Below are 20837 nucleotides of genomic sequence, written 5' to 3' on the forward strand. Positions count from 1 at the left end.
GCACAGTGTGGAAATTTACGTTCCTAGATAGGGGAATAAACCCATTTTAAGCCTAATAAGCGGTCTTGTTTGAATGATGCTGGATAATCTGGAGTGTTCCTTGAAATTCACTAAAACCAAGTACACCAACGAGTGGAGCAACTTTTTGAGAACATTTCTGTTTATTTTCACTTTTATTAAAAGTAATGCTATTCCTTTTACAAGCATTTTAAAAAAATATTTCAAAACCCCATTTTAATCAGTCGAGTGCATTGGGCCTCGCCCATTTTTTTCTATTTTCAGCTTAGTTTTTTTTTTCTTCCAACACTTTTTTTGGTGTGCTTCGTGCTGCCAAAATTGATGAAATTTCGAGCGAACACTCACGAAAAGTAGCATTTATAGAGAAAGTTTCCTGGCAACACCACAAGCGCTGCTGGTGGTGTTGGTGGCCACCCTTTGTTCTTTATTTGCCTTCGCTTCTCGCTCGGTATTCTTCAGCCTTCGATTGGAATAGATGGTCAAAATTGAAACGTCAAAAGACTTGGCGCGTTTGTTTTTTTGATGATACTTGCTAATTATTTACATGTTTCGGGATTATTTTTCAAGTGAGTGACTAACTAATGCGCAAAAGAACATGTTGCCGGTAGTTGGAAGCAATTTCATATCTTAATCGCTTTGAAATCGCCCAATCAAATCGTTCTCCGCTTGACGGGTTCATTCCGCTTCGAATTCCGCTTCGAAAATTGGTTCGAAATATTCTAAACAGATTGTCTGATTGGGTTCCGTTTCGATTCCGTTTGAGCATTTTTTGCACAAGGGCGACACCTGCTGGTGTACGGCGGAACCTCGATGACATTTCGCCGCGTTTCGCCGAAGCGGTTTTTCTTTTAGTGTGTGAGTGTTGCCTGCTGAAGCAAATGTCAAACTTGCTCAATCAGGTTTTTTTTCGAGTGCCGACAAAGTGTGCGCCAGCAAGTCTCGTGATGGACGCAGCAGTCGAAGCCCCCGCGGAGGAAATCGCGCCAAGTAAATACTTTGTTCGCGTTTTAAAAAATTTGCTGGCCCAGTAGGCCTTTGATTCTTTGGATTAATCTGGAGATTTCTTTCATTTTTTTCGCAGCATGTGGTGAACTTCCGCCGGAGTGCTGCGGTCTGGGGTCCTCAGGCCATCAAGTACGCCGGCATTACGGTGTTGGTGGCCCTCGGCGATGGTCTGTCGCGGCTTGATCAGCGCGCCATCATCGACGGAGTGGCCGCGGTTTAGCGACCGGACGGAAGTTTCAGTGCCACGATCGACGGCAACGAGCACGACATGCGCTTTGTTTACTGTGCCGCGGCCACATGTGCTATGCCGAACGACTGGAGATGCGTCGATCAGCGGAAGATGGCAAGAGTAGGAAGTGTCGATCGGTGGCGCAGTTCCACATTCCGGATTGCTGATTGCGATGGGCGTCTTGTTGTGCCGTCTAGCGCCGTTGTTGCGATCAGATTCTTCCGATTGATGTCAAGGCCTCGACATCGCTGAATGATGCGATATAATAAGGACGGGTAAGAATTGTATTAGTTTGATAATTGGACTAGAAAAGTAATATATTTATCTCTTTTAGGGCCCGTGAATAAGCCGGCTAAGGAAGAAGAGAAGGCGCTGGAATAGCTACGAGAGCCTAGAAACCCATCGAGATCATAGATGACCCCATTCTGCGCCACTTTTACGACAAGCGCATAGGTGTGGAAGTCGGTGCCGATCATCTGGGCGATGAATAGAAGTTATACGTCTTCAAGATTGCCGATGGCAACGACAAGCAGAGCGTGCTGACCAACCCCCGTGTCCGTCTGCTGCTGAAGAAGGGCCACTTTTGCTGTCGGCCGCGTTGTGCCTTCCGATACGATCGTGCCGCGTCGTCTTGAATCGAAGCGAGCAACCAACATCCGCAAACTGTGCATCCTGACCAAAGAGGACGACGTCCGCCAGTTTGTGGTGAAGCGCCCACTGCCAGAGATGGACGGCAAGAAGACCAAGTTGAAGGCGCCCAAGATCCAGCATCTCATCACGCCGGTGGTGCAGGAGCGCAAGAGACGTCGTCTCGACGTCAAGAAGCTTCGCGCAAGGAGGTTCTGGCCCTGTGCCGTCGCCAGCAGCATATTTGTCGCCGGTCCCGACTGTCGTCGATACGTGACTCGCGCAGGTTGGTCGGTTCCGGAGGAGGACAATCAAGGCTGCCAAGAAGGTCGCAAAGAAGGAGGCCTAGAAAGTGACCGAAGCCGCCAAGAAGCGCGACGAGGTCAATACTGCCAAGAAGTCCGAAGAAGACGATAAGAAGACCGACACCTCAGAGGTGCTGTCTAGACCTTTAAGTGTTATTAATATATTGTGAAACTTACAAATTTATGTAATTAAAAACCTAGGGATTCATGGTGGGGAGTGTTTTCTTGTTTAATTTTTAAATATTAATAAAAATTGCCTAAATAGGCCAAAACAGTTGAATCATTGTTGAATTTTAATCTAATTTCAACAAAAAGAAAATCAAAAAGAAAGAAAAACAAGAAGAAGAAGCAGCTGTCAAATCTTATCCGTCCATTCGGATTCGATTCCGTTTGAATTCCGCTTAAACCGATTTGCGGCGAAAACTCAAACGGAACCGGTTGTTGCGTTTGAAACGGAATGCGGTTTAGAATCTAAAACGAACACTGTTTAGAATTCGAATCGAACTTTTTTCGCTCAAGCGGAATTCTAAACGGAATTCAAACGGAACGCTCTGAGTGGGCGTTAGCGCAAGTGAAAAGATATTGATGGCGACTTTCGTTAAGCAGTTAACCCTTGATCATGCGTGTGGATGTGTGTGCCACCAAAATGATGAGAAATGGTCTCGCAAAATAGAAATTATGATCAAAAGTGCATTAAATTTGATCTTTTTGGCCAGTAAGTGGCATACATTTGCGTGCTTACTCGAGGCGGTGCTGTTGCTGGTAAGTTTATAGCCTAAATAGTATTTTTGGAGCTTTAATCGAGCATCAAACTCTCCATATGACGAAGATAGGTGTTTGATTAGAAAGGGTATATTTCCCCTATTTTTGGATGTACCGGGCAGCAATCAAATTGTCTAAGAATATTGAATTGACCATTGTGGCACCCCCTACAGCGTGGTGCAGACCCGTTATGCTATGCTATGCTATGCTACTTAACCGAATGGTACGTTCGTTTGAGGGCTAGTTCCACAATGAGTGCCGCACTCTGAGCTGTCAAAGTGTTTTTTTTAAGAATCTCGAGCTAGTTCCGCACGAGTTTCGACGCCATCTTGAAACTGAAACTATAGTGCCGCACTTGATATTTTTACAGTTTCATGCGGGTTCCACGCACACACGCTTACCAAAAATCATGATTTTCTGGGTTCAATATCCCGCTTTTTCATACGATCGTCTTCTGATTTCAGGTACTATAAACATTAAAATGGTTACATGGGTTTATGTATGTATGTATGTATGTATGATCCCCATACCCGCAGGCAACTTGGTCCCGAAACACATGTGAGCGCTAGGTGAACAATTCGATCATCTTTTACTCCGTAATCTGTACACCCACGTGCATAAGTTTTTTTGCACGAATTTTAATGCTTCAAATCCCGGCGCATAAAATAAAATGTTTTCCCTCTTCCCTCCCCAAGCGCCAGAAATTTGTAGCGGGTGTAGGGACACTTTGCATAGACGCCCTTGTTCCCATCACGTCACTGAGGGTATGGAGCGACGAGAAATTAATAAGCATGCCCCCTCAGTCGAACCTTCATTAGAGAAGCAGGCAATCCACAACTCACAGCGAACGACTAAGGGAACACCCTACCGCGTATATAGTTAAATTGGCTTGGTTTGTCTTTATTGATCTGAATGAATGTTAGTATAAGTGAAAGAGTATTTTGATATTTATATAGGAAAGATCTCACCAAATAAGAAAAACTTCAGGGGTTGGTCCATTCCGACTGATTCGCCACGCGTCATCCAGCTTCCAGCATAGAAACAAACCTCGCCTGAACGGATACTTGATGTGCTGCTGCTAGCCTTTAAACAAATCTCGCCTGAACGGATACTTGATGTGCTGCTGCTAGCCTTGATGAATTTCTTCAGCAATCGGTCCTTGGTTCAAATCCAACAGCTCACTGGTATTGATGAGAGCTCGCAGTTCCGGGCACCTTCTGGGATAGCAATTGCCCCGACGAATCGCGGAAACCGTATTTTCAATGGCACTGTTACTGGTATTCATGGCCATCCCGTTATTTGTCTTCGAATTCCACTACTTTGCATTTTTTTTCTTCAAATTTTAGAATTTTTCACAAATTGACAGCGCGAAAAATTTAAAACGTCCAAACACCTTAAAATGGTTACATGGGTTTAACTGAAAAATTCGTATGAAAAGTTGGATATTGAACTCAGAAAATAATGATTTTTGGTTTGGGTGCACTAACAAATGACGTTTGTTTGAACCAAACTTTAGATTTCAAATGTCTGCAGTTAATTAACATTACCAACTCAAACAAATGACTACCATTTTGGCAACACTGCCTATTTGTCATCAAGAAATCGGGGCGAAAGCGCGCTCTCTGACGGCAAAAACGAAAACTAATGGTACGTTCGTTTGATGGCTAGTTCCACACTGAGTGCCGCACTCAGAGCTGTCAAAGTGTTTGTTTGAAGAAACCCGCGCTAGTTCCGCACGAGTTTCACCGCCATCTTGGAACTGAAACTCTAGTGCCGCACTCGATATTTTTTCAGTTTCATGCGAGTTCCACGCACACTGACAAATGACGTTCGATTGAACCAAAACTGGCACCGACGATTGCGGCACTCAGTGCCGCACCGGCTGTTCAAACGAACGTACCATAAACGTTTCCTTCAAGATGTGTGACAGTGGTACACACTCACCGAAAGTGATTACATTTTTGTGGTGAAAATTGCTCACTCGATTGGGTCCTAAAATTAAGTTGTATTTACCTTATTTCATTACACACAACGATGAGGGTTATTTTTCTGAGAAAGGTGGCACCGGTGGCACAATATTGAGCAACATGGAGTTAAACTTTTCAAAGTGCCATGATAATCTTCACAGCATCTTCATAGAAAGTTGAACTCCATGTTGCATACACTCTCACTTTTAATTTATGATTAGTTTAACTCCATGTTGCACGCACACACTCACGTTTTAATTTGTCGATTCATAAACATGATTTTTAATCAATTTTGATTGATCGATCGCAGCATTTCTTGACAGATATATTTTGCTTATCGCTTACATTTTCTGTCAATCTGCTGTGAAGTTTTTCATATGACAGCTGGGAAAGTTTCCCTTCGTGTTACCGGCTCACATCTCTCTTTTCAATTTTCAAAAAGGAGCCGGTATCATGGAGTTAAACTTCGTCCGTGGTTAAACTATCACAGCTCTCATGGTGAACTTCAAACAGATGCAGTAAACAGGCAGGCATCAGGCAGTAAACATTTCAAACTATGTATCGAGAAATTAAAAAGAGAGATGTGAGCCGGTAACATAGAGTTAAACTTTCGCAAACTGTCATGGTAAACTTCACAGAAGCTTGGCAGAAAGTTTAACTCCATGTTGCACTTTTAATTTCTCGATATGTAGTGTTTAAATCGTGCTGTAGTGAACGGATTTGGACGCTTCAAGTTGCAAAAGAAAGGTATTTTTATCCTCTTTTTGATCACTGGAAAAGTGTTCCCCGAGCGGCCACTCTTGTTCCGGACCGATCCGGATTATTCGAAGGTTTTGTACCGATAAGCAATTTTTACTCCAAAATGACAATAAAACATGTGCAAACGATGTTTTTTTCGACGGTTTTTTGGGACTTATATTAGTAAACTCTTTTTACAATTACAACTTTTTGGCAAATAAATGTCAGGGTCGAATGAGGACATTTTCCCGCGTCGATTGATATATAAAAGTTGGAACTTTACTAATATCCGAATTTAAGTAGCTTTTCACAAATATAATTTAGCTAAACAATAATTGATAGTTACATTTTATTGACCACTTTTAAAAACAAAATTTTCAACCCCAATTTAAATTTGTATATTCCATTTAATTCTAACTCAAAACTAAAATGCACCAAACAGATTAAACAAGCTCTTAGTCTTGATACGTTTGCTTTCATCAATCCTTTGCGTAAGTTCTTTGCTCAATATGAAATCTCTAAGTTCCATTACTTTGTCGTCCATTTTCTCTGTAAATAAAAAAAAACAATTTAATACGAAAAAAATCAGGCAATCACTTTCCACAGTAAACATACTTTTTGCAACAGACAATGACTCAGAATCTCCTCCATATTCAACGGGCAGATTTCGTTGCGGAATGAAGGGAAATAAACCTTCGACGTTGGTATGAAAATGGATCATTTCCAGCAATTCTTTCTTTAAGAATGGTCTCGCCATAGCCAGAATCCTCTCAATCATTGGCACCATATTAATGAAATGCACTGCTTTGAGGCGAAGCGGGAGTGCTTCCTGGATGTAGTAAACAAAGTTTTTCACCGTAAAAAGTCCAATTTTTGGAAGATGACCAATGTGAAGAGTTTTGGTGTCGATTATCAGAACGTATCCTTCTGAGCATCCATTTTCCCAAATATCAATGTCGACGCAGGTGAAGCCGCTTAAAGTAAAAAGTACAAGATCGATTAAGAAATTGGAGAGATTTTTTTACAAAATGTCCATACAATTTGAATATTGTTGGAAGAACAAATTTACTGGCATCGGTGTCGATGATTTTCGCAAAAATGACTCTGTAGTTTTCTTGAGTTAATTTTGGTAATGTGGTGATAGCTCTGAAAAAAATAACAAGATAAATTAACTGCGCGCGGTTTTATTTCCCATGAAACTCACGTGATATCCATTGCTTGCTGAACCGGTGCCGAACAAACCTGAATTAATTTATGTTAGTATTGATAGGTACATAACATATCTAATTACATTATAATCGGATACTTACATCCTTGTCTACAAACATGTCTTTGCAGGTTGTTCGAAATGTGTAATATGCTTCGATAGTTTTTTTCGTTGCCTCCATTTCATAATAATTCGAATGTAAAAACAAGATTAGTTCGTATTCTGTTGAGGTAAAACAATGCTCACGTTAGAGACTTTCAAACAATTAATTAGGTTATTTTTTTTTAATAAAACACCTTTTCTTGGCTTACAAAGTGATCTCGGTGGTTCAAATTACCTGATATCTCCGGTAGATGGGGCTGCGTTTGGAGCCACTCGATCAACACTTGCACATCGGATCTGTACTGCCTGTACTGCTCTTCAACGGACGGGTATGTTAAGGTCTTCATTTTGTCACAGCTACCTCGAGAATGAACGGCAATCGAGGTGTTAAAGAGGAGCAAGTAACGCGGTAAGATTTTTTTCAGTGGTATAATTAACTTTAATATTCTTTTTTTTTTCTCTTAAGAAGTCGGTTCCATTAGTAATGTTACGTGGGACAGTTTGCTGTATAGACTGCATGTTAAGTTTCTCAATCAAGAGTTGATAAATCTGTGTAATCTTGACATTGACGTAGAGCTTTGCATTGACAAATTACTCAGTAATTTATAACATTTTGTTGTTTCAAAATGTGTCAAACTGCAATTTTATTTACTTCATGATCTTCTCGTACATATTTCATGCATTTTCTGAGTTGTATGCAACAGCAACAACCCGCTCTAATACATAGAATTTTTCATACAGAGTTTTGTATCTTGAAAATGACAAGACAGATTTATAATCAAATGATTAAATCGATGGGTTCAGGACAGATAAGATTTAATTTCGCTTGCGAACTTTCTTCATTCGCGAAAGAGAGAGGATGCGAATAACGCAAAAGACAATCCGCTGAAGATTTTTGGTGATTAGCACCCCTTAAAATTATTTATTTCCTTTTGTTTACACACATTGCCCATATATACAAAAAGTTGCAGGTCATTTTTTGACGTGTGACGTTACACCTGAAAGTGCAGTAGTAAAATAAATGTTACGGTGAATAATCAAGATGATAATTTTTTTAGTCTCCCTTTCCCGATCTTTCGCGCGCAAGGGAGGAGAGCCATATTCCCTTATGATTTTTTCTTATGGTGATGATTCTTCCATCGTTGGCAATTTGATTTTTTTTAATATTTAAGCAGTGCCGATTGAAAACCGAGCGAGTTGTGGCGCTATAACCACGGCAAATAGTGTCCAGGGCATTCGTGGAAATACAATGTCCCATCCCAGAGGATCCCGGAGTACCAAACCTTCTTAGCATGGTGCTCCCAACGAATACAACCAAAATCTCGGAGCGTATGGTGGTGTGTCCCCACGCTTCTTCCTCCCCTGTCGATTCAGAATTGTGTTGTTGTTCGAACACTCAGTGCTCAAACTCAACCCAATTACGAGTCATCTCTGCGATACGGCTTTACGCAGTAGGCCTGGCCGCTTTAACGCTTGTGATGTTTCAATGCATTCTAATGCAATGGCGCACTACAAATGTTAATAAATGACAAGAAGAGTGCTAGGCGTCATCTAACCTAAGGCACTCTCCAGGATCCCTTCGAATGATTGGCTGCGCTAGGGTCTGATTAGTTTAGATTAGATTAAGCAGTGCCGATTGAAAACCGATTGGGGAACTGCAAAAACCATTAGAGAACCATTTATATTTTTGAAAATTTGGGATTTTGTTTGTTTTGAACGTTTTGAAGGTAAGGAATAATTAATTGTTTTGTTTTGATCTTCATTATGACATGCCTTATCGGTTTGTACATAAAAACTTTTATTTATTGAAACATAATGATATTCAACCTGTTATCTGCGAAACATGCTGAACCATCCGTTCCCACGTGATGCTCGCTCACTTTCCACCACTTGTTTCTCCGTCTCTCCTCGCAGAATTGCTTCACGATTTGCAAGTAATTTCCCGTAAAACTCATCTGAAACGCAATAGGCTTACAAGCTGTAAGTTAAAATATAATTACCAAACTGACCTCTAAACGGCTTAAATGGACCAGCAGTGCCTCCGTACTCGCTCGGGAGACAATTTGGCGGTACAAATTTTTGCAATGCTTCGTTTGTACTGTGCAAATGCAACACATCGTACAGTTCACGCTTCATGAAGGGTTTCATAAGGAGCAAAATTTTGTCCACAAACGATGGAATGTTTGCAAAGTGCATCCCTTTCATGCGAATCGGTAGCGCCTCCTGAATATAGTACAAATAATTCTTCGTGGGGAAGATACCCAGCTTCGCGATGTGACCCAGGTGGCAACCGGTAAAGTCATAAATGATCACGTGACCTTCAGCTAAGCCATCCTCTTTAAGCCACTCTTCCAAAGCTATTGCAGCACTAAAATAGAGAAAAAGCACGTTTTGCAAAACTTGGAATTCTTATAATATGTATCTTATTCAACTTACAATTTACTGTAGCTGATTTGTGAAAATTTACTGGCATCGGTGTCCGCCAAACGAACAACGATAATTTTGTAACCCTCAGGTGTTGTTTGAGGCAGAATGCCCATATCTACCACGGTCATCATTCTTTGCAGTTCCTCAGAGTTCAGGTCCAGGTTGCTGAAAAAGTCCTTGCAATTTGTTCGAAACGTGTAATAGTTTTCAATTGTTACTTTGGTTTTCTCCAGATCGTAATAGTTTGAGTGAAGAAACGTTTTAATTTCTTGATCTGTTTGAAAGAAATTTGATTAGCTGAACACATTTTGAAGGTAATTTCCTAATAATCTTACCACTTATTGGAGGAAGGTGTCGTTGTGTCGAAAGCCATTCTTTAATCGTAATTAAATGTAACCCTAGCTCTTTATCCATCGTTTAGTAAGAAATTGCTGTTAAACGATGCTCCCACACAGTTTAAGGGTCGATTCAAAGATGCACCTGTTGTCAATGAACACTTTTTCCGCAATGTGTTACAAGTTTTCGTCCTCCTATAATAAAAACCTCAACGAAAAAAACTCTAACGTAATGTTCCACCACTAGGCTATGCTCTAGAATGAGACTCGTTTTTTGTGCAAGTCAAGCAATTACTGAACGCAAGGTTTTAAAATCACGTCGTTTACCTCAAACATCATCAACAGCGTCACACGTGAAACGGCGTTTGATTTACTACAATAAGTAGCACGCACCTGAAATTGAGCTCAGGGTGGATCTTCGATCAATCTTTTTTGTATGGTTCAGTAAATGCCTCAATGAACCATAGAACTAGCTGTCGTTGCTAAGAGAGTTTAAAATCGTTCAATTGCGTTCAAGTCTTTCAAGAACAACCCCAATATAACATCTCAACGAAAGTGTAAGCATTATTGTATGCTAATTCGGGGGGAACTTTGATATGATCAAAATCTGGCAATAATTCAATAAACTTATTGTATCTTGTTTCATTATGGAACTTATGTAGTGTAGAAATTATCCAATTGCTCTTCACTTTATTTGTTGTTCTTGTTGTTGCATATTGCTGTCTGAACTGGAACTAAAATGCTTTAAGATGAGTTTATCATTACATTTGAAATAAAAAAAGACCTCTGTTGTTGATGAATTGATGATTTCATACAAAAATGTTTTCTTTGAATCCCTAATAACTTGTCTGGTTTAATTCGGATCGTTTTGCGTACTTCGACAAAGTTGATTGTTATAACATTTTACATAAGAATATCACACTTGACAATGATCCGACATATTTAAAGCCACCTATGGTGGAGTTTTGAAATTATTGCTTTTCCTCATATATTTTGTCGATTTCTCCCATACAAACTTCAAAGATCAATAGTGACCCTTAAACCTTAACCGATTTGGCTCTAAATTGAGCCAGAGGGTATCTCTTAGGATCTTCCAAAATTTTAAATTTTCAAACAAAAAGCTATTTAAATATTCAGAATCTGTATCTTGAGAACGGATTTTCTGATCGATTTGGTGCCTTCGGTTAATTTGTAAGCTTTGGTTTTTTTTTTAATTTTCTAAACAATCATACACTTTTTTACCCGAGTTTGCATAAAAATGTTTTTTTTTTCATCCATTCCCTATAAAATGAATGAAGCTAAAACAAATTTTCGGATTACATTTATTGAAAATCAGGTTCGATTCCAACGATATATCGTATCGATAAATTAAAAAGAGAGATGTGAGCCGGTAACATGGAGTGAAACTTTTACAGCTGTCATGGAATACTTCACAGCAGCTTGACAGAAATTTTAACTCCATATTGCACTTTTAATTTCTCGATTAAAAATTATGCGGTTTAGTTAAGTACTTCAAAAGTTATGCTAAAAAAACGATTTTAACAAAAGTCCGGAAGATGGTAAAAAGAGTGCTTTTTGGAAGCCGGATCTCAGAATCTGATAAATATCATGATGAAAACGTTGTCCGGATCCATCATGCAACCTCTCGTTGAACAGGTAATCAAAAGACCTTTCCAACGCGTTCAAAAATCTGACAACCATATCAAAAGTTATAAGCACTTTTGGAGGCCAGATCTCATATATTTTGATGAAAACGTTGTCCAAATATATCATGCGACCTATCTTTGGATAGGTAATTAAATGACCTTTCCAACGAATGTGAGGAAGGCATCAACCACCTAAGGGTGGATTAAGTAACGTTTTTTAAGAAACTCGCGCAAGTTCCGCACCAGTTTCCTCGCCATCTTGGCATTGAAACTCTAGTGCCGTACTCGATTTTTTTTCAGTTTCGTGCTAGTTCCACGCACACTGAAAAAGTTGAAAAATGATGTTCGATTGAAAACGTCACCAGAAAAAAAAACAGCTTCTTATTTTTGAATGGGTTAAAATGGATTAAAATAAACGGGTGAAACTACTTACTTTTCCTGTCATTCTAGAACGACGAAATAGCCTACTTTTCAAAATAAATGCTGAAAAGTTCTACTTTTCAGCACTGAAATGGGTGCTGAAAAGTATTGATTGAACTTTTCAGCACTTTTTTCGAAAAGTAACACTTTTCAACATTTTTTTTATTCAAGCGATTTATTGACAAAATACATGAAAATTTTACTTAAAATTTGTTTTTCGGAATTGCAAAAAATGTTGTATGGAACTCGTTGCAAATCTTGATTTTTTTCAGCACTCTTCGTATTTATTCAACTCGGTGAACCTCGTTGGATAAATGCACGACTCGTGTTGAAAAAAATCTCTTTTTGCAACTTGTTGCATAAACTACTATTATGCATGTTTATGTTGTAAAATTTACTCGAAACACGAGTTTGATAAAATTCTCACCTGAAAATGGAATTCCCGATATGGAGGAGAACATCTCCGGCGATATGGTGGAGAACAATGTTTAGAGGAAGGGCTGCCATGGTTTAGAGGAGAAGGGTGACGCAAGGTAACTCCTTCAGTTGGACTCGGACACGTTGGAAGCATGCCGGATAGGGTAGATGTATCCAAACTAAACCAGAAGATCAAAAACATGCAGCTGGTGTTCAACTTGGAACTGGTTTTGAAGCGACGTGAAGGAAAATGTGGCAGGTTTGGAAGTTATGTGAATCGGAGTTAAATCTAAATTTATAGAAGGTATGTCCAGTAATTTCTGGGATATCCCGAGAAATTTCTTTTCATAACCATTCAACAGAAAAAAAAACAGAAAACTATTATTGTCTAGGTATGTTTATATATTTCGTAATTGTAGTACAAATATAATGTTGTAAAAATCGGTATAAGTTCTGTAAAATCATGTTTTTTTGTGGCACTTATTTTTACCTGTTCTGTTTGTATTTGTGCGTTTTTTCAAATGCGTTGTATAGAAATGTACGTTTGTTTGCACTAGGTGCCTTATATATTTAAGTTGTTTAAAATGCATGTATGATTAAAATAGTAGCACTCTCAAAAGCACACATCTTACTGAATAACACTTTTCAAGCACTGCGGACTGCAGAAAGGCATTTCGTTTCGCACGCAGAATCTCCCCCCGATCAGTGATTTGCCGCATCCTTGGCCGCAGCACAGGAAACACGGCCCATGCCAGTGGATATTGCCCCAGGCGACGCCCTGTTCCGCCGGACCGATTATTCCGCCGCAGTTGTGGCACGACTTGGCAAAGAACGTATCGTAGCAGGTCAGACAGAGCGGCATGTTGGACTTTTCGTCCGGAATGTACTGCTGGCCGGCCAGCGGGGCGTCACAGTGATAGCAGCAGAAATGTTTAATATGAAACGTGGATCCCTCGGCCGCGGTGTACTCCTTGGTGAAGATTAGCTCGTCGCAGGCTGAACAGCGCGGAATCTTGAGCATGTTGGCCAAGTCACGTGCACAGTATACCTTTCCACCGTGGTAAAAGTACACCAGATCGGCGAGCAACTCTTTGCAATCTTCACATTTAAAGCACTGCGGATGCCAGGCCGCACTCTTGCCGGATTTCTCGGCCCGTTCGGCCTTGACGGCGACTTCCCCAACGTTGATGCTCTGCTGACATCCGCTGCACATGACCGGTTCCGGAGGAGTTTGGTTGATGTTTTGTGGTGGTGCGTTGGGAATGTACGTAGATCCGACTTCCTTGGAGTAGGGCAGTTTTGTTGGGCTAGGGCGCACTTCCGGGTACATGTTCATATCTTCGATTGCCGGAATTGAAGCGAGGACACCCTCACGGGCGTTGAGTTCCGCACTCAGCACTCCCGGATAAGTGGAGTAGTTTGGCGTGGGAGGAACCGATCCAAATCCAGAGTCATCGCTGTGGGAAATGTGCATTCCGGAGAAAGGCTTTGCCAGTTGCTGATCATCCGGAGGGAGTTCTTCAATGGTGGCAGATTCAAAGAGACACGGTTCAGGATTTGTGACGTAGCGTGCAAGCTCTTTTCTGAAGTTGTCATCGTTGAGATACTCTGCTCGGAACTGCGCAATTGGACCCAGCACGGAATCGGCAGCATAGTTGATACGGTTCTTGTTCAACTGGTGGATCAGCTTGTCGTAGATTGGTCCGCAGACCACGGCGCTTTCGATTGCTTCGTTGTCAATGTTGATTTTGGCCAGCTTTTGAAGAACCGGCCGTGGGATCTTATCCTGATGAAGTATATCGCACACCATTGGGGTGTTGGAGATTTGTACAGCTTGACCAGGTTTAGATCCTGGTTGCAGCGCGTCTTGTACGCTTGGGTTGGACAAAATCTCCGACAGTAGTTGATTGGAGTTTTGGGCTGCTTTTCGGTTTTCGGCGATTTCTGGGACTTGATCCGGTGACACGTTGAAGGCAGACAGGTCCGAGTTTTTGACGAAATCAATTATCTCTTTCTGGAAATCATTATCGCTATCGTAGCTAAGAAATTCATCTCGGAAATCGTCAATCGGTTGCAAGACTGCATCTTGCGCGTAGTTAATGCCGGCTCCGGACAGCTTCGAGAGCAGTTCGTCATAATACGGACCGTTCAGCACGGCACTCTGTATGGTTTGGGTGTTGATCTTCATGCGCTCGAGGCGTGCCTTGGACGCCGGTGACAGAAACGGACTGCTAATGAAATCTGGAAACATGGCTTTGCGCGAAATGATCAACGCTGACCCGTAAACCGGCGCGTGAAGAGTGGTTTTGAGTGGTTCTGAGTTCAGGATGTCGGCCAGCACCTTGTCCTTCTGTAGCGCTGCCTGGCATTGGGTCGATAACTGAGGAGTGACTTGTTGCTGGTCGAATTTAAGCTTACGAACCGGTGTCTCCTGGTACTGCAAGTGATCGTGACGGGCAAAGTTTCTTAGCGGTAGTGGTGAATTGAACTTTTCATCCGCAGACGATCGCATGTTAGCTTCACGGACATCAGCCGGTGTAGACTGTAGCGCAAGGAACTTGTCGATTTCAGCTTGGAATTTGGGATTTCCGAGGTATTCTTTGCGGAATGCATCCAGCGGGCCTAGAAGACTGCAGTGATCTTGAAACTTAACGCCTTTGGATTTGAGTGCGTTCAGGATCGTGTCAACTTCGGGTCCGTAGCGAACAGCTGCCTTTATCACATCTGAGTTTACTTTCATCAGTTTCATTTTGTACTTGGTTTTGTCGGACAGCGCAGGAGAACCCATGAAATCCGGTTCCAACGGTTCCTTGAGGAGTGCCAGCGGTTGACCGGCGAAGGCCGAGCTTCCAGCAAGAATAGATTTGATTGGTTCAGAGTTGATCAACTGTTGAACAATTCTGTCCCGCTGAACCGAGTCCGCTGGTGGAGCCGGTGGCAGCATCATTCCCTTAGCCGAAGCCGGCAGGTGCTTGATCGTGTCCCCGATACGGACTACATTGCCCTGTCCCACGCAGTTCTTCTTGATCTTCTCCACGTACTGCACCAGTTGGGCCGCCTCGTTCTCGGACAAATTGTGGCACAGACTTGCGTCGAGATCGTGCGGTGGAACCTGGTACTCGAGCTGCTGTTTGCGCTTCTCGGCGGCATCGCTACCTGCTATTGGAATGTTCTGCTGACCCAGCTGGGTCATGTAATCGGCGGCCACTTCCGGCGACACGTTTGGAGGAATCCAGTCAAGCTGCACGGGCTTATCGGTCAACTCGGAGATTTTTATGTCTGCAAAAAAGAATAAGAAGTGAATAAGGGTATCTGGCTAATGTTTAACAATGCAACACCAACATGCTGGCTTCGAACGGATCGCTCCAAGGATCTCAAACTGGGCCCATCCGGTCACGTCGTCATCTTTGCAGTCGTGCTGTTCCTTTCGGCACTTGCAGTTGCGACATACCTTGCGCCAAAAGTGGAGATCCAAACCGGGACATTTGGAACCTGCAATAGAGTATAAGAATTGTAGTTAACGGTACACATCAACCAGAGCATTTACATCTAGATATTTGGTACACATATCTTTTTAACTACGGGAACTATTGATATATTTTTTCATTCATCGCCAAAAGTACTGTCTACAAAATCATTTACGACAAAGTTTGACTATTTAAACAATCATTTTTTTGCAGGATTGGTTCCGTAAGTTTAACAATTTTGAAATAAAAAGACAACAACTTCCTTAGCTGCTGTGCACCCGTAAGTTTGATTCATTGGGACAGCTGTTTTAACCATGTTTTGTACAATATTTTTTATAATACCGATTGGTAATGTTTGAACAAACACATGGAAAAATAAAAAAAAAAAAATAAAAAAAAAAAAAAAAAAAAAAAAAAAAAAAAAAAAAAAAAAATAAAAAAAAAAAAAAAAAAATAAAAAAAAAAAAAAAAAAAAAAAAATAAAAAAAAAAAAAAAATAAAAAAAAAAAAAAATAAAAAAAAAAAAAAAAAAAAATAAAAAAAAAAAAAAAAAAAAAAAAAAAAAAAAAAAAAAAAAAAAAAATAAAAAAAAAAAAAAAAAAAAAAAAAATAAAAAAAAAAAAAAAAAAAAAAAAAAAAAAAAAAAAAAAAAAAAAAAATAAAAAAAAAATAAAAAAAAAAAAAAAAAAAAAAAAAAAAAAAAAATAAAAAAAAAAAAAAAAATAAAAAAAAAAAAAAAAAAATAAAAAAAAAAAATAAAAAAAAAAAAAAAATAAAAAAAAAAAAAAAAATTTTTAAAAAAAAAAAAAAAAAATTACAATTAGCACACCGATTTCCAAGTTATATTTTGCTTTAAGTGCTCTAATAATGGATGTCCCTATGCAGATTATAGTCCCGATTCGTCCCACTTGGAGATATGAGGAATTCCATTTGGATTATAACACAAAATCAACTTTCTCTGCTGCGTATCCAGGTTTTTGCGAATGCTCATGGCATAGTTCTGAAGAATTACATTGGTCAATCTGGAAATTATGAAGTTATCTCTCTAATCGCAATCTTACCGCAAACGACGCACGGAGCACCGTTTCCGCTTTCATGGCCAAGTTTCCCTTTGATTTTTTCACGCCGGGTCTCGAGTTTCTCGAGCCAATCAGGTGGGGCCGCAGTTTCGATGCCGGAGTCGGCCATGTCAATGCAAGAAAACTTTACGACTGTGCTGTAGTGGAGAGGTCAATATTCTAGCAAATTGGCACACTAATTGGACCGATACGGAGGTTGGAACAAAGATTGGCCAGCAAAGCACCGTTAAATTAAAGTTAGAACTGGTAAAATTGTTTAAATTGCACTCAAAAGATTACAGTGGAGTTGATTGCGCGATTGAAAAATCTTTTAATACTGATTAAACTAAGGTTATCACTAAATGAAATGGAGAGACTAAAATATTTGCACTTTTCCGAACAAAAAGCGTGGAATGAATCATAATCCTATCAAAACAAAAATGTAAGCTCACGCACACTTGCCAAGCATGTGCCGAGATAAACTGCTACATAGCAATGGTGATGTTTCACGGTAGCAAGATTATATTTCACGGTTATAACTTATGTTGAAGCAATAAGCTCAGATAGTGTTACTCATAAATTTGGTAGATTAAAAGGTCATGTATCGTTCTTAAAATCCTAATTTTATGGCTTTCATAATTCACGTCCATGGACTAGTTTCCCAGAATCACTTGCAATTGGGATGGTTTTTCTCCAAAATGTGTATGGAGAATCGAGGCGGTTGGCTTGGCTTGTTCATATTGCATCCAAATTTTGGGTTTTATGTAACAGCGATAAAGAAGCAAGATGTTCGTTCTTCAGCATGGCCTTGGCGTTCTCTATAGCGAGATTCATACTAATCCAATACAAACATCTTTTTAAACCTAAGCTCCCATCCACCAATGGATTGCAACTGCCGACCAGCGACTCTATCGATGCAGGTTGGTCGAGGGAGACGACTCCTACACCTGAACTGAGTGTAGAGTCGCAACCGCGACTCCTTGAGACACGGCGACGCAGCACCAACGCTGTCGATCATTAACCTCCCAACCACCCACTGACCTCTTATCCTCTTCCGGCGTGTCCTGTTCCAGATTCCGCCAACCGGTTCCAGCACAATCCAATCACACTTCCGCGCAAAACGTTCACTCTCAACAGTTACTGTCCACAGCTTGGTTCACAGCGCACCATTTGATTTTGCTGGCTGACAAAATTTAACCTCACTTTTTTTTCGTGTACGTACACGCAATACATACGCACGTAGATTACTCTGTTGTGAATAATTTTACTTGTATGTAGTCTGAGATGTAATTCGTTTGTTAATTTTTGATTATCTATCTGTAGAGCATACATATTGTTATCATAATAATGAAGCAAAATATTTTGCTGTTTTGAAATGTGATTTTTACTCAAACACAGTTATACCAAATTTGACGTGTAAACTGTCTGTACCGTTTGCTTGATTTGTCTGCTACTGCTTCAAAAATTCTGCAACAGTATTTAATTTGTCTGCAACGTTTGGCACCTCGGTTGATGACAAATAAATTTTTCACGGAAACGTCACATCAAAGTTGAAAAAATTCTCAATCCATCAGAAAAAGAGTGTAAAATTGTTGAATCTTTTGCCAGCGAAGAAAAGAGGATTTTTACTTTGTGCCATTTTGCAGATTACCCGTTTGGAAAGGCGATAAAGTGCAATGTCCGGCCATCAGTACGTGCCCAACCCGTCGAATCTGTTTGCGGACGAGGATGAAATCGACGACGAGTTGTTTCTGCGTAATGCCCGAAGGACGGCAGGAGGAAGCGCCACGACGAGCCCTCCTGCCACGGACCAAGGTTATCACCAGTATGATCAGTTCCAGAAGAACTTCCTTGCGCAAAGCTACGATCCGGCCGACGAGGAAAAGTACGGTTCGGGTTCGCTAGTGTCGGGCAAGTCGGCGCTAAGTGGCAGTGCTGCGGGGACAAACTTTACCCGCCCGGATGTCCTCGGGCCTGAACCGTACCAGGGTGGTGGTGCAGGTGATTACGCGGTTTACGGGGGACAAATGGCCGCAGGATACGGGGTGGATCCTTACGCGACGGCGGCCACATCGCCTTACGGTGGTTCCCAGGGTTTTCACTCGGTTCCCGGAAGGGGAGGAGGAGTGTACGGAGAGCTGGATTCCGAAACGGACGACGAAATAGTTAGGCAACGGCAAACGTTTGAACAAAGGCGAAGGGAGCTGGAGGAAAGTACGTTGCTTACGTCCCAACGTTGTTTGGGTGTGCTCAGGGAAACGGAACAAGTCGGAATTGCCACGGCGGAAGAATTGCACCGTCAGCGGGAACAGCTGGAAAAGACCAAGAAACAGTTGGACGAAATCAACAACTCGCTTCGATTTAGCCAGAAGCATCTGAACAGCCTGAAGAGTGTCTTCGGTGGACTCAAAAATTATCTCTCCGGCCGAATGGGACCGGATCAACCGCCACAGCAACAACCCCAGCAGCAGCATCAGCAACAGCAGCAGCAGCAGCAACAACAGCAGAGCAGCTCAACAGGAATACCTCGATCGAACATATCGCCTTCGCCGTCGGAGGAACTTTACCCAAACCCACAGGACTTTAGAATTCCGGACAATTATTGGCCGGACGCGGCCACTCGAATGCGGCAAGACTATCACCACCAGGCGCAGGACATGGCTCACACGAACGGGGCCGTCCAAGGCGGGCCCGGATTCAGCCACCAGCTGGACCAGAATCTCGACGACATGCGCGGGAATCTGTCCCGGCTCAAGAACCTTGCCCTCGATTTGAACCAAGAAATTGACAGCCAAAATGACCTTATCGACGACATCTCGAACCGCGTTGAAGATGTCGACGTGAAAATTGGCAAGCAAAACAAAGACATGAATCGGCTGATGCGGAAGTGAACCTTGAACTCAATAATAATGATACAACGATGATTCATAATGGTACTCCCCATTCCCCGCAAAAGCATCATAATGCACGCTCTGGCAGCACTTTGTGTCCAGAGAATATCACGAAATGATAAAGCAAAAGTTTAGATAAAATCGTTTTCTTTGTAAAAAAGACAAAAACCGATAGTTTTTAAGATTTGTATTTTTTGTACATTCTTGTTTGTTCGTTTTTGGATAGTATTTTATCTAAATCCATTCTCAGCAAAAGATCTATCTACGCTCGATAAAACCTTTAACGGTCAAACCAAACTGAAGCAAACGTGTCGTATTGGTATTGGTTTAGTAAGAATAGTCAGGCTAATAGCATTATAAATAGAACATAATCTAAACAAACAAAGAATCCATTATTAGTGAGTGTCTCTCCGTCTCCGTCGACTCCTCAAATCTCTCAAAGTAAGTCAAAAGACGTAAGAATTTCTCTACACACAGATAAAGCAAAATGTCGTACCAGTTCGAAAACAAATATTCCTCTCTCACTCTCTTTCTATGATTGTATTATGTACGTACACACAACAACACTATTCGCAAACATTAAACAAACAAAAATAAAACAAACATCACAAAACAAGTACACAAATTGTTGTAGCATCAAGTGGAGCGATTGTTTTCGTTTGAAATTCACTCATTGAGAACATTATTAAAAAAATGCATGAAATATTAAGGAACCATTACATAGAAAAGTATAAAAATATATATTGAAGTAAAACAATGGATGATAACAATAAACTGAGGTAAATTAATAAATAAACGTACAGCGCATCAACAATGTTATAGCCAAGAGTAAATTCCGCGATGAAGAAAGAAACAAATTAAGGTAATGGTTATGCAAATAAAGGATACGATAATCTGCAATATTACAAACGATTTTATTTTTAATTCAAAACTTGAGAAAGTAAGTGCATTATATTGTATGGATCGTCATAGACCTTTAGATACCCCTAAAACTGACGTCACTTGTGGATGACGCCTAAATTGAAATTTGGTTCAATATTGGACTTTAAACAAGTGCTGAACTGCCGTTCTACGCATAATTGTCCCATGTCATTTTTTGACGATTTTAACTTTTTAACATTTTTATGTTTTGTTTGTCGTATACTTTAAGAAAAACACATAAAATCTGGTACTTTGTTCGGAAACTCATTGAAAACAACATCAAGCCTGTTTGCCA

The 20837-nt window shown here is 40.7% G+C and overlaps 3 protein-coding genes and 1 pseudogene across 4 annotated transcripts; 2 read left to right on the forward strand and 2 right to left on the reverse strand.

The window, feature by feature from the left end:
* The first annotated feature begins 1291 nt into the window (after nt 1–1291).
* LOC120424124 (40S ribosomal protein S6-like) lies at nt 1292–2730 on the forward strand (annotated as a pseudogene).
* A 3251-nt stretch (nt 2731–5981) lies between these two features.
* On the reverse strand, nt 5982–9999 carry LOC120424129 (alpha-tocopherol transfer protein-like). Of its 2 annotated transcripts, none has more exons than XM_039588168.2 (6): nt 7196–7459; nt 6962–7080; nt 6856–6893; nt 6690–6797; nt 6267–6625; nt 5982–6200 (listed from the first exon to the last, which is right to left on the reverse strand). In XM_039588168.2, exons 1-6 carry the CDS (start codon nt 7305–7307, stop codon nt 6076–6078), a joined length of 861 nt encoding a protein of 286 aa, XP_039444102.1. In that variant the 5' UTR covers nt 7308–7459; the 3' UTR covers nt 5982–6075. The 2 variants fall into 2 exon arrangements, with proteins under 2 accessions (XP_039444102.1, XP_052563849.1); XM_052707889.1 differs by lacking the exons at nt 5982–6200; nt 6267–6625; nt 6690–6797; nt 6856–6893 and adding exons at nt 8783–8915; nt 8970–9328; nt 9397–9661; nt 9723–9999 and having other exon boundaries at nt 7008–7080; nt 7196–7258.
* A 2585-nt stretch (nt 10000–12584) lies between these two features.
* Nucleotides 12585–17155, reverse strand: LOC120424119 (uncharacterized). The gene is made up of 3 exons (XM_039588160.2): nt 16734–17155; nt 15548–15697; nt 12585–15484 (listed from the first exon to the last, which is right to left on the reverse strand). The coding sequence occupies exons 1-3, from the start codon at nt 16858–16860 to the stop codon at nt 12834–12836; spliced, it is 2928 nt and encodes a 975-aa protein (XP_039444094.1). The 5' UTR covers nt 16861–17155; the 3' UTR covers nt 12585–12833.
* A 1015-nt stretch (nt 17156–18170) lies between these two features.
* LOC120424122 (synaptosomal-associated protein 29) lies at nt 18171–20530 on the forward strand. The gene is made up of 2 exons (XM_039588163.2): nt 18171–18313; nt 18377–20530. Exon 2 carries the CDS (start codon nt 18407–18409, stop codon nt 19619–19621), a length of 1215 nt encoding a protein of 404 aa, XP_039444097.1. The 5' UTR covers nt 18171–18313; nt 18377–18406; the 3' UTR covers nt 19622–20530.
* Nucleotides 20531–20837: the final 307 nt, after the last annotated feature.

This window comes from Culex pipiens, chromosome 2, assembly GCF_016801865.2.
Source record: "Culex pipiens pallens isolate TS chromosome 2, TS_CPP_V2, whole genome shotgun sequence".
Lineage (NCBI taxonomy): Eukaryota > Metazoa > Arthropoda > Insecta > Diptera > Culicidae > Culex > Culex pipiens.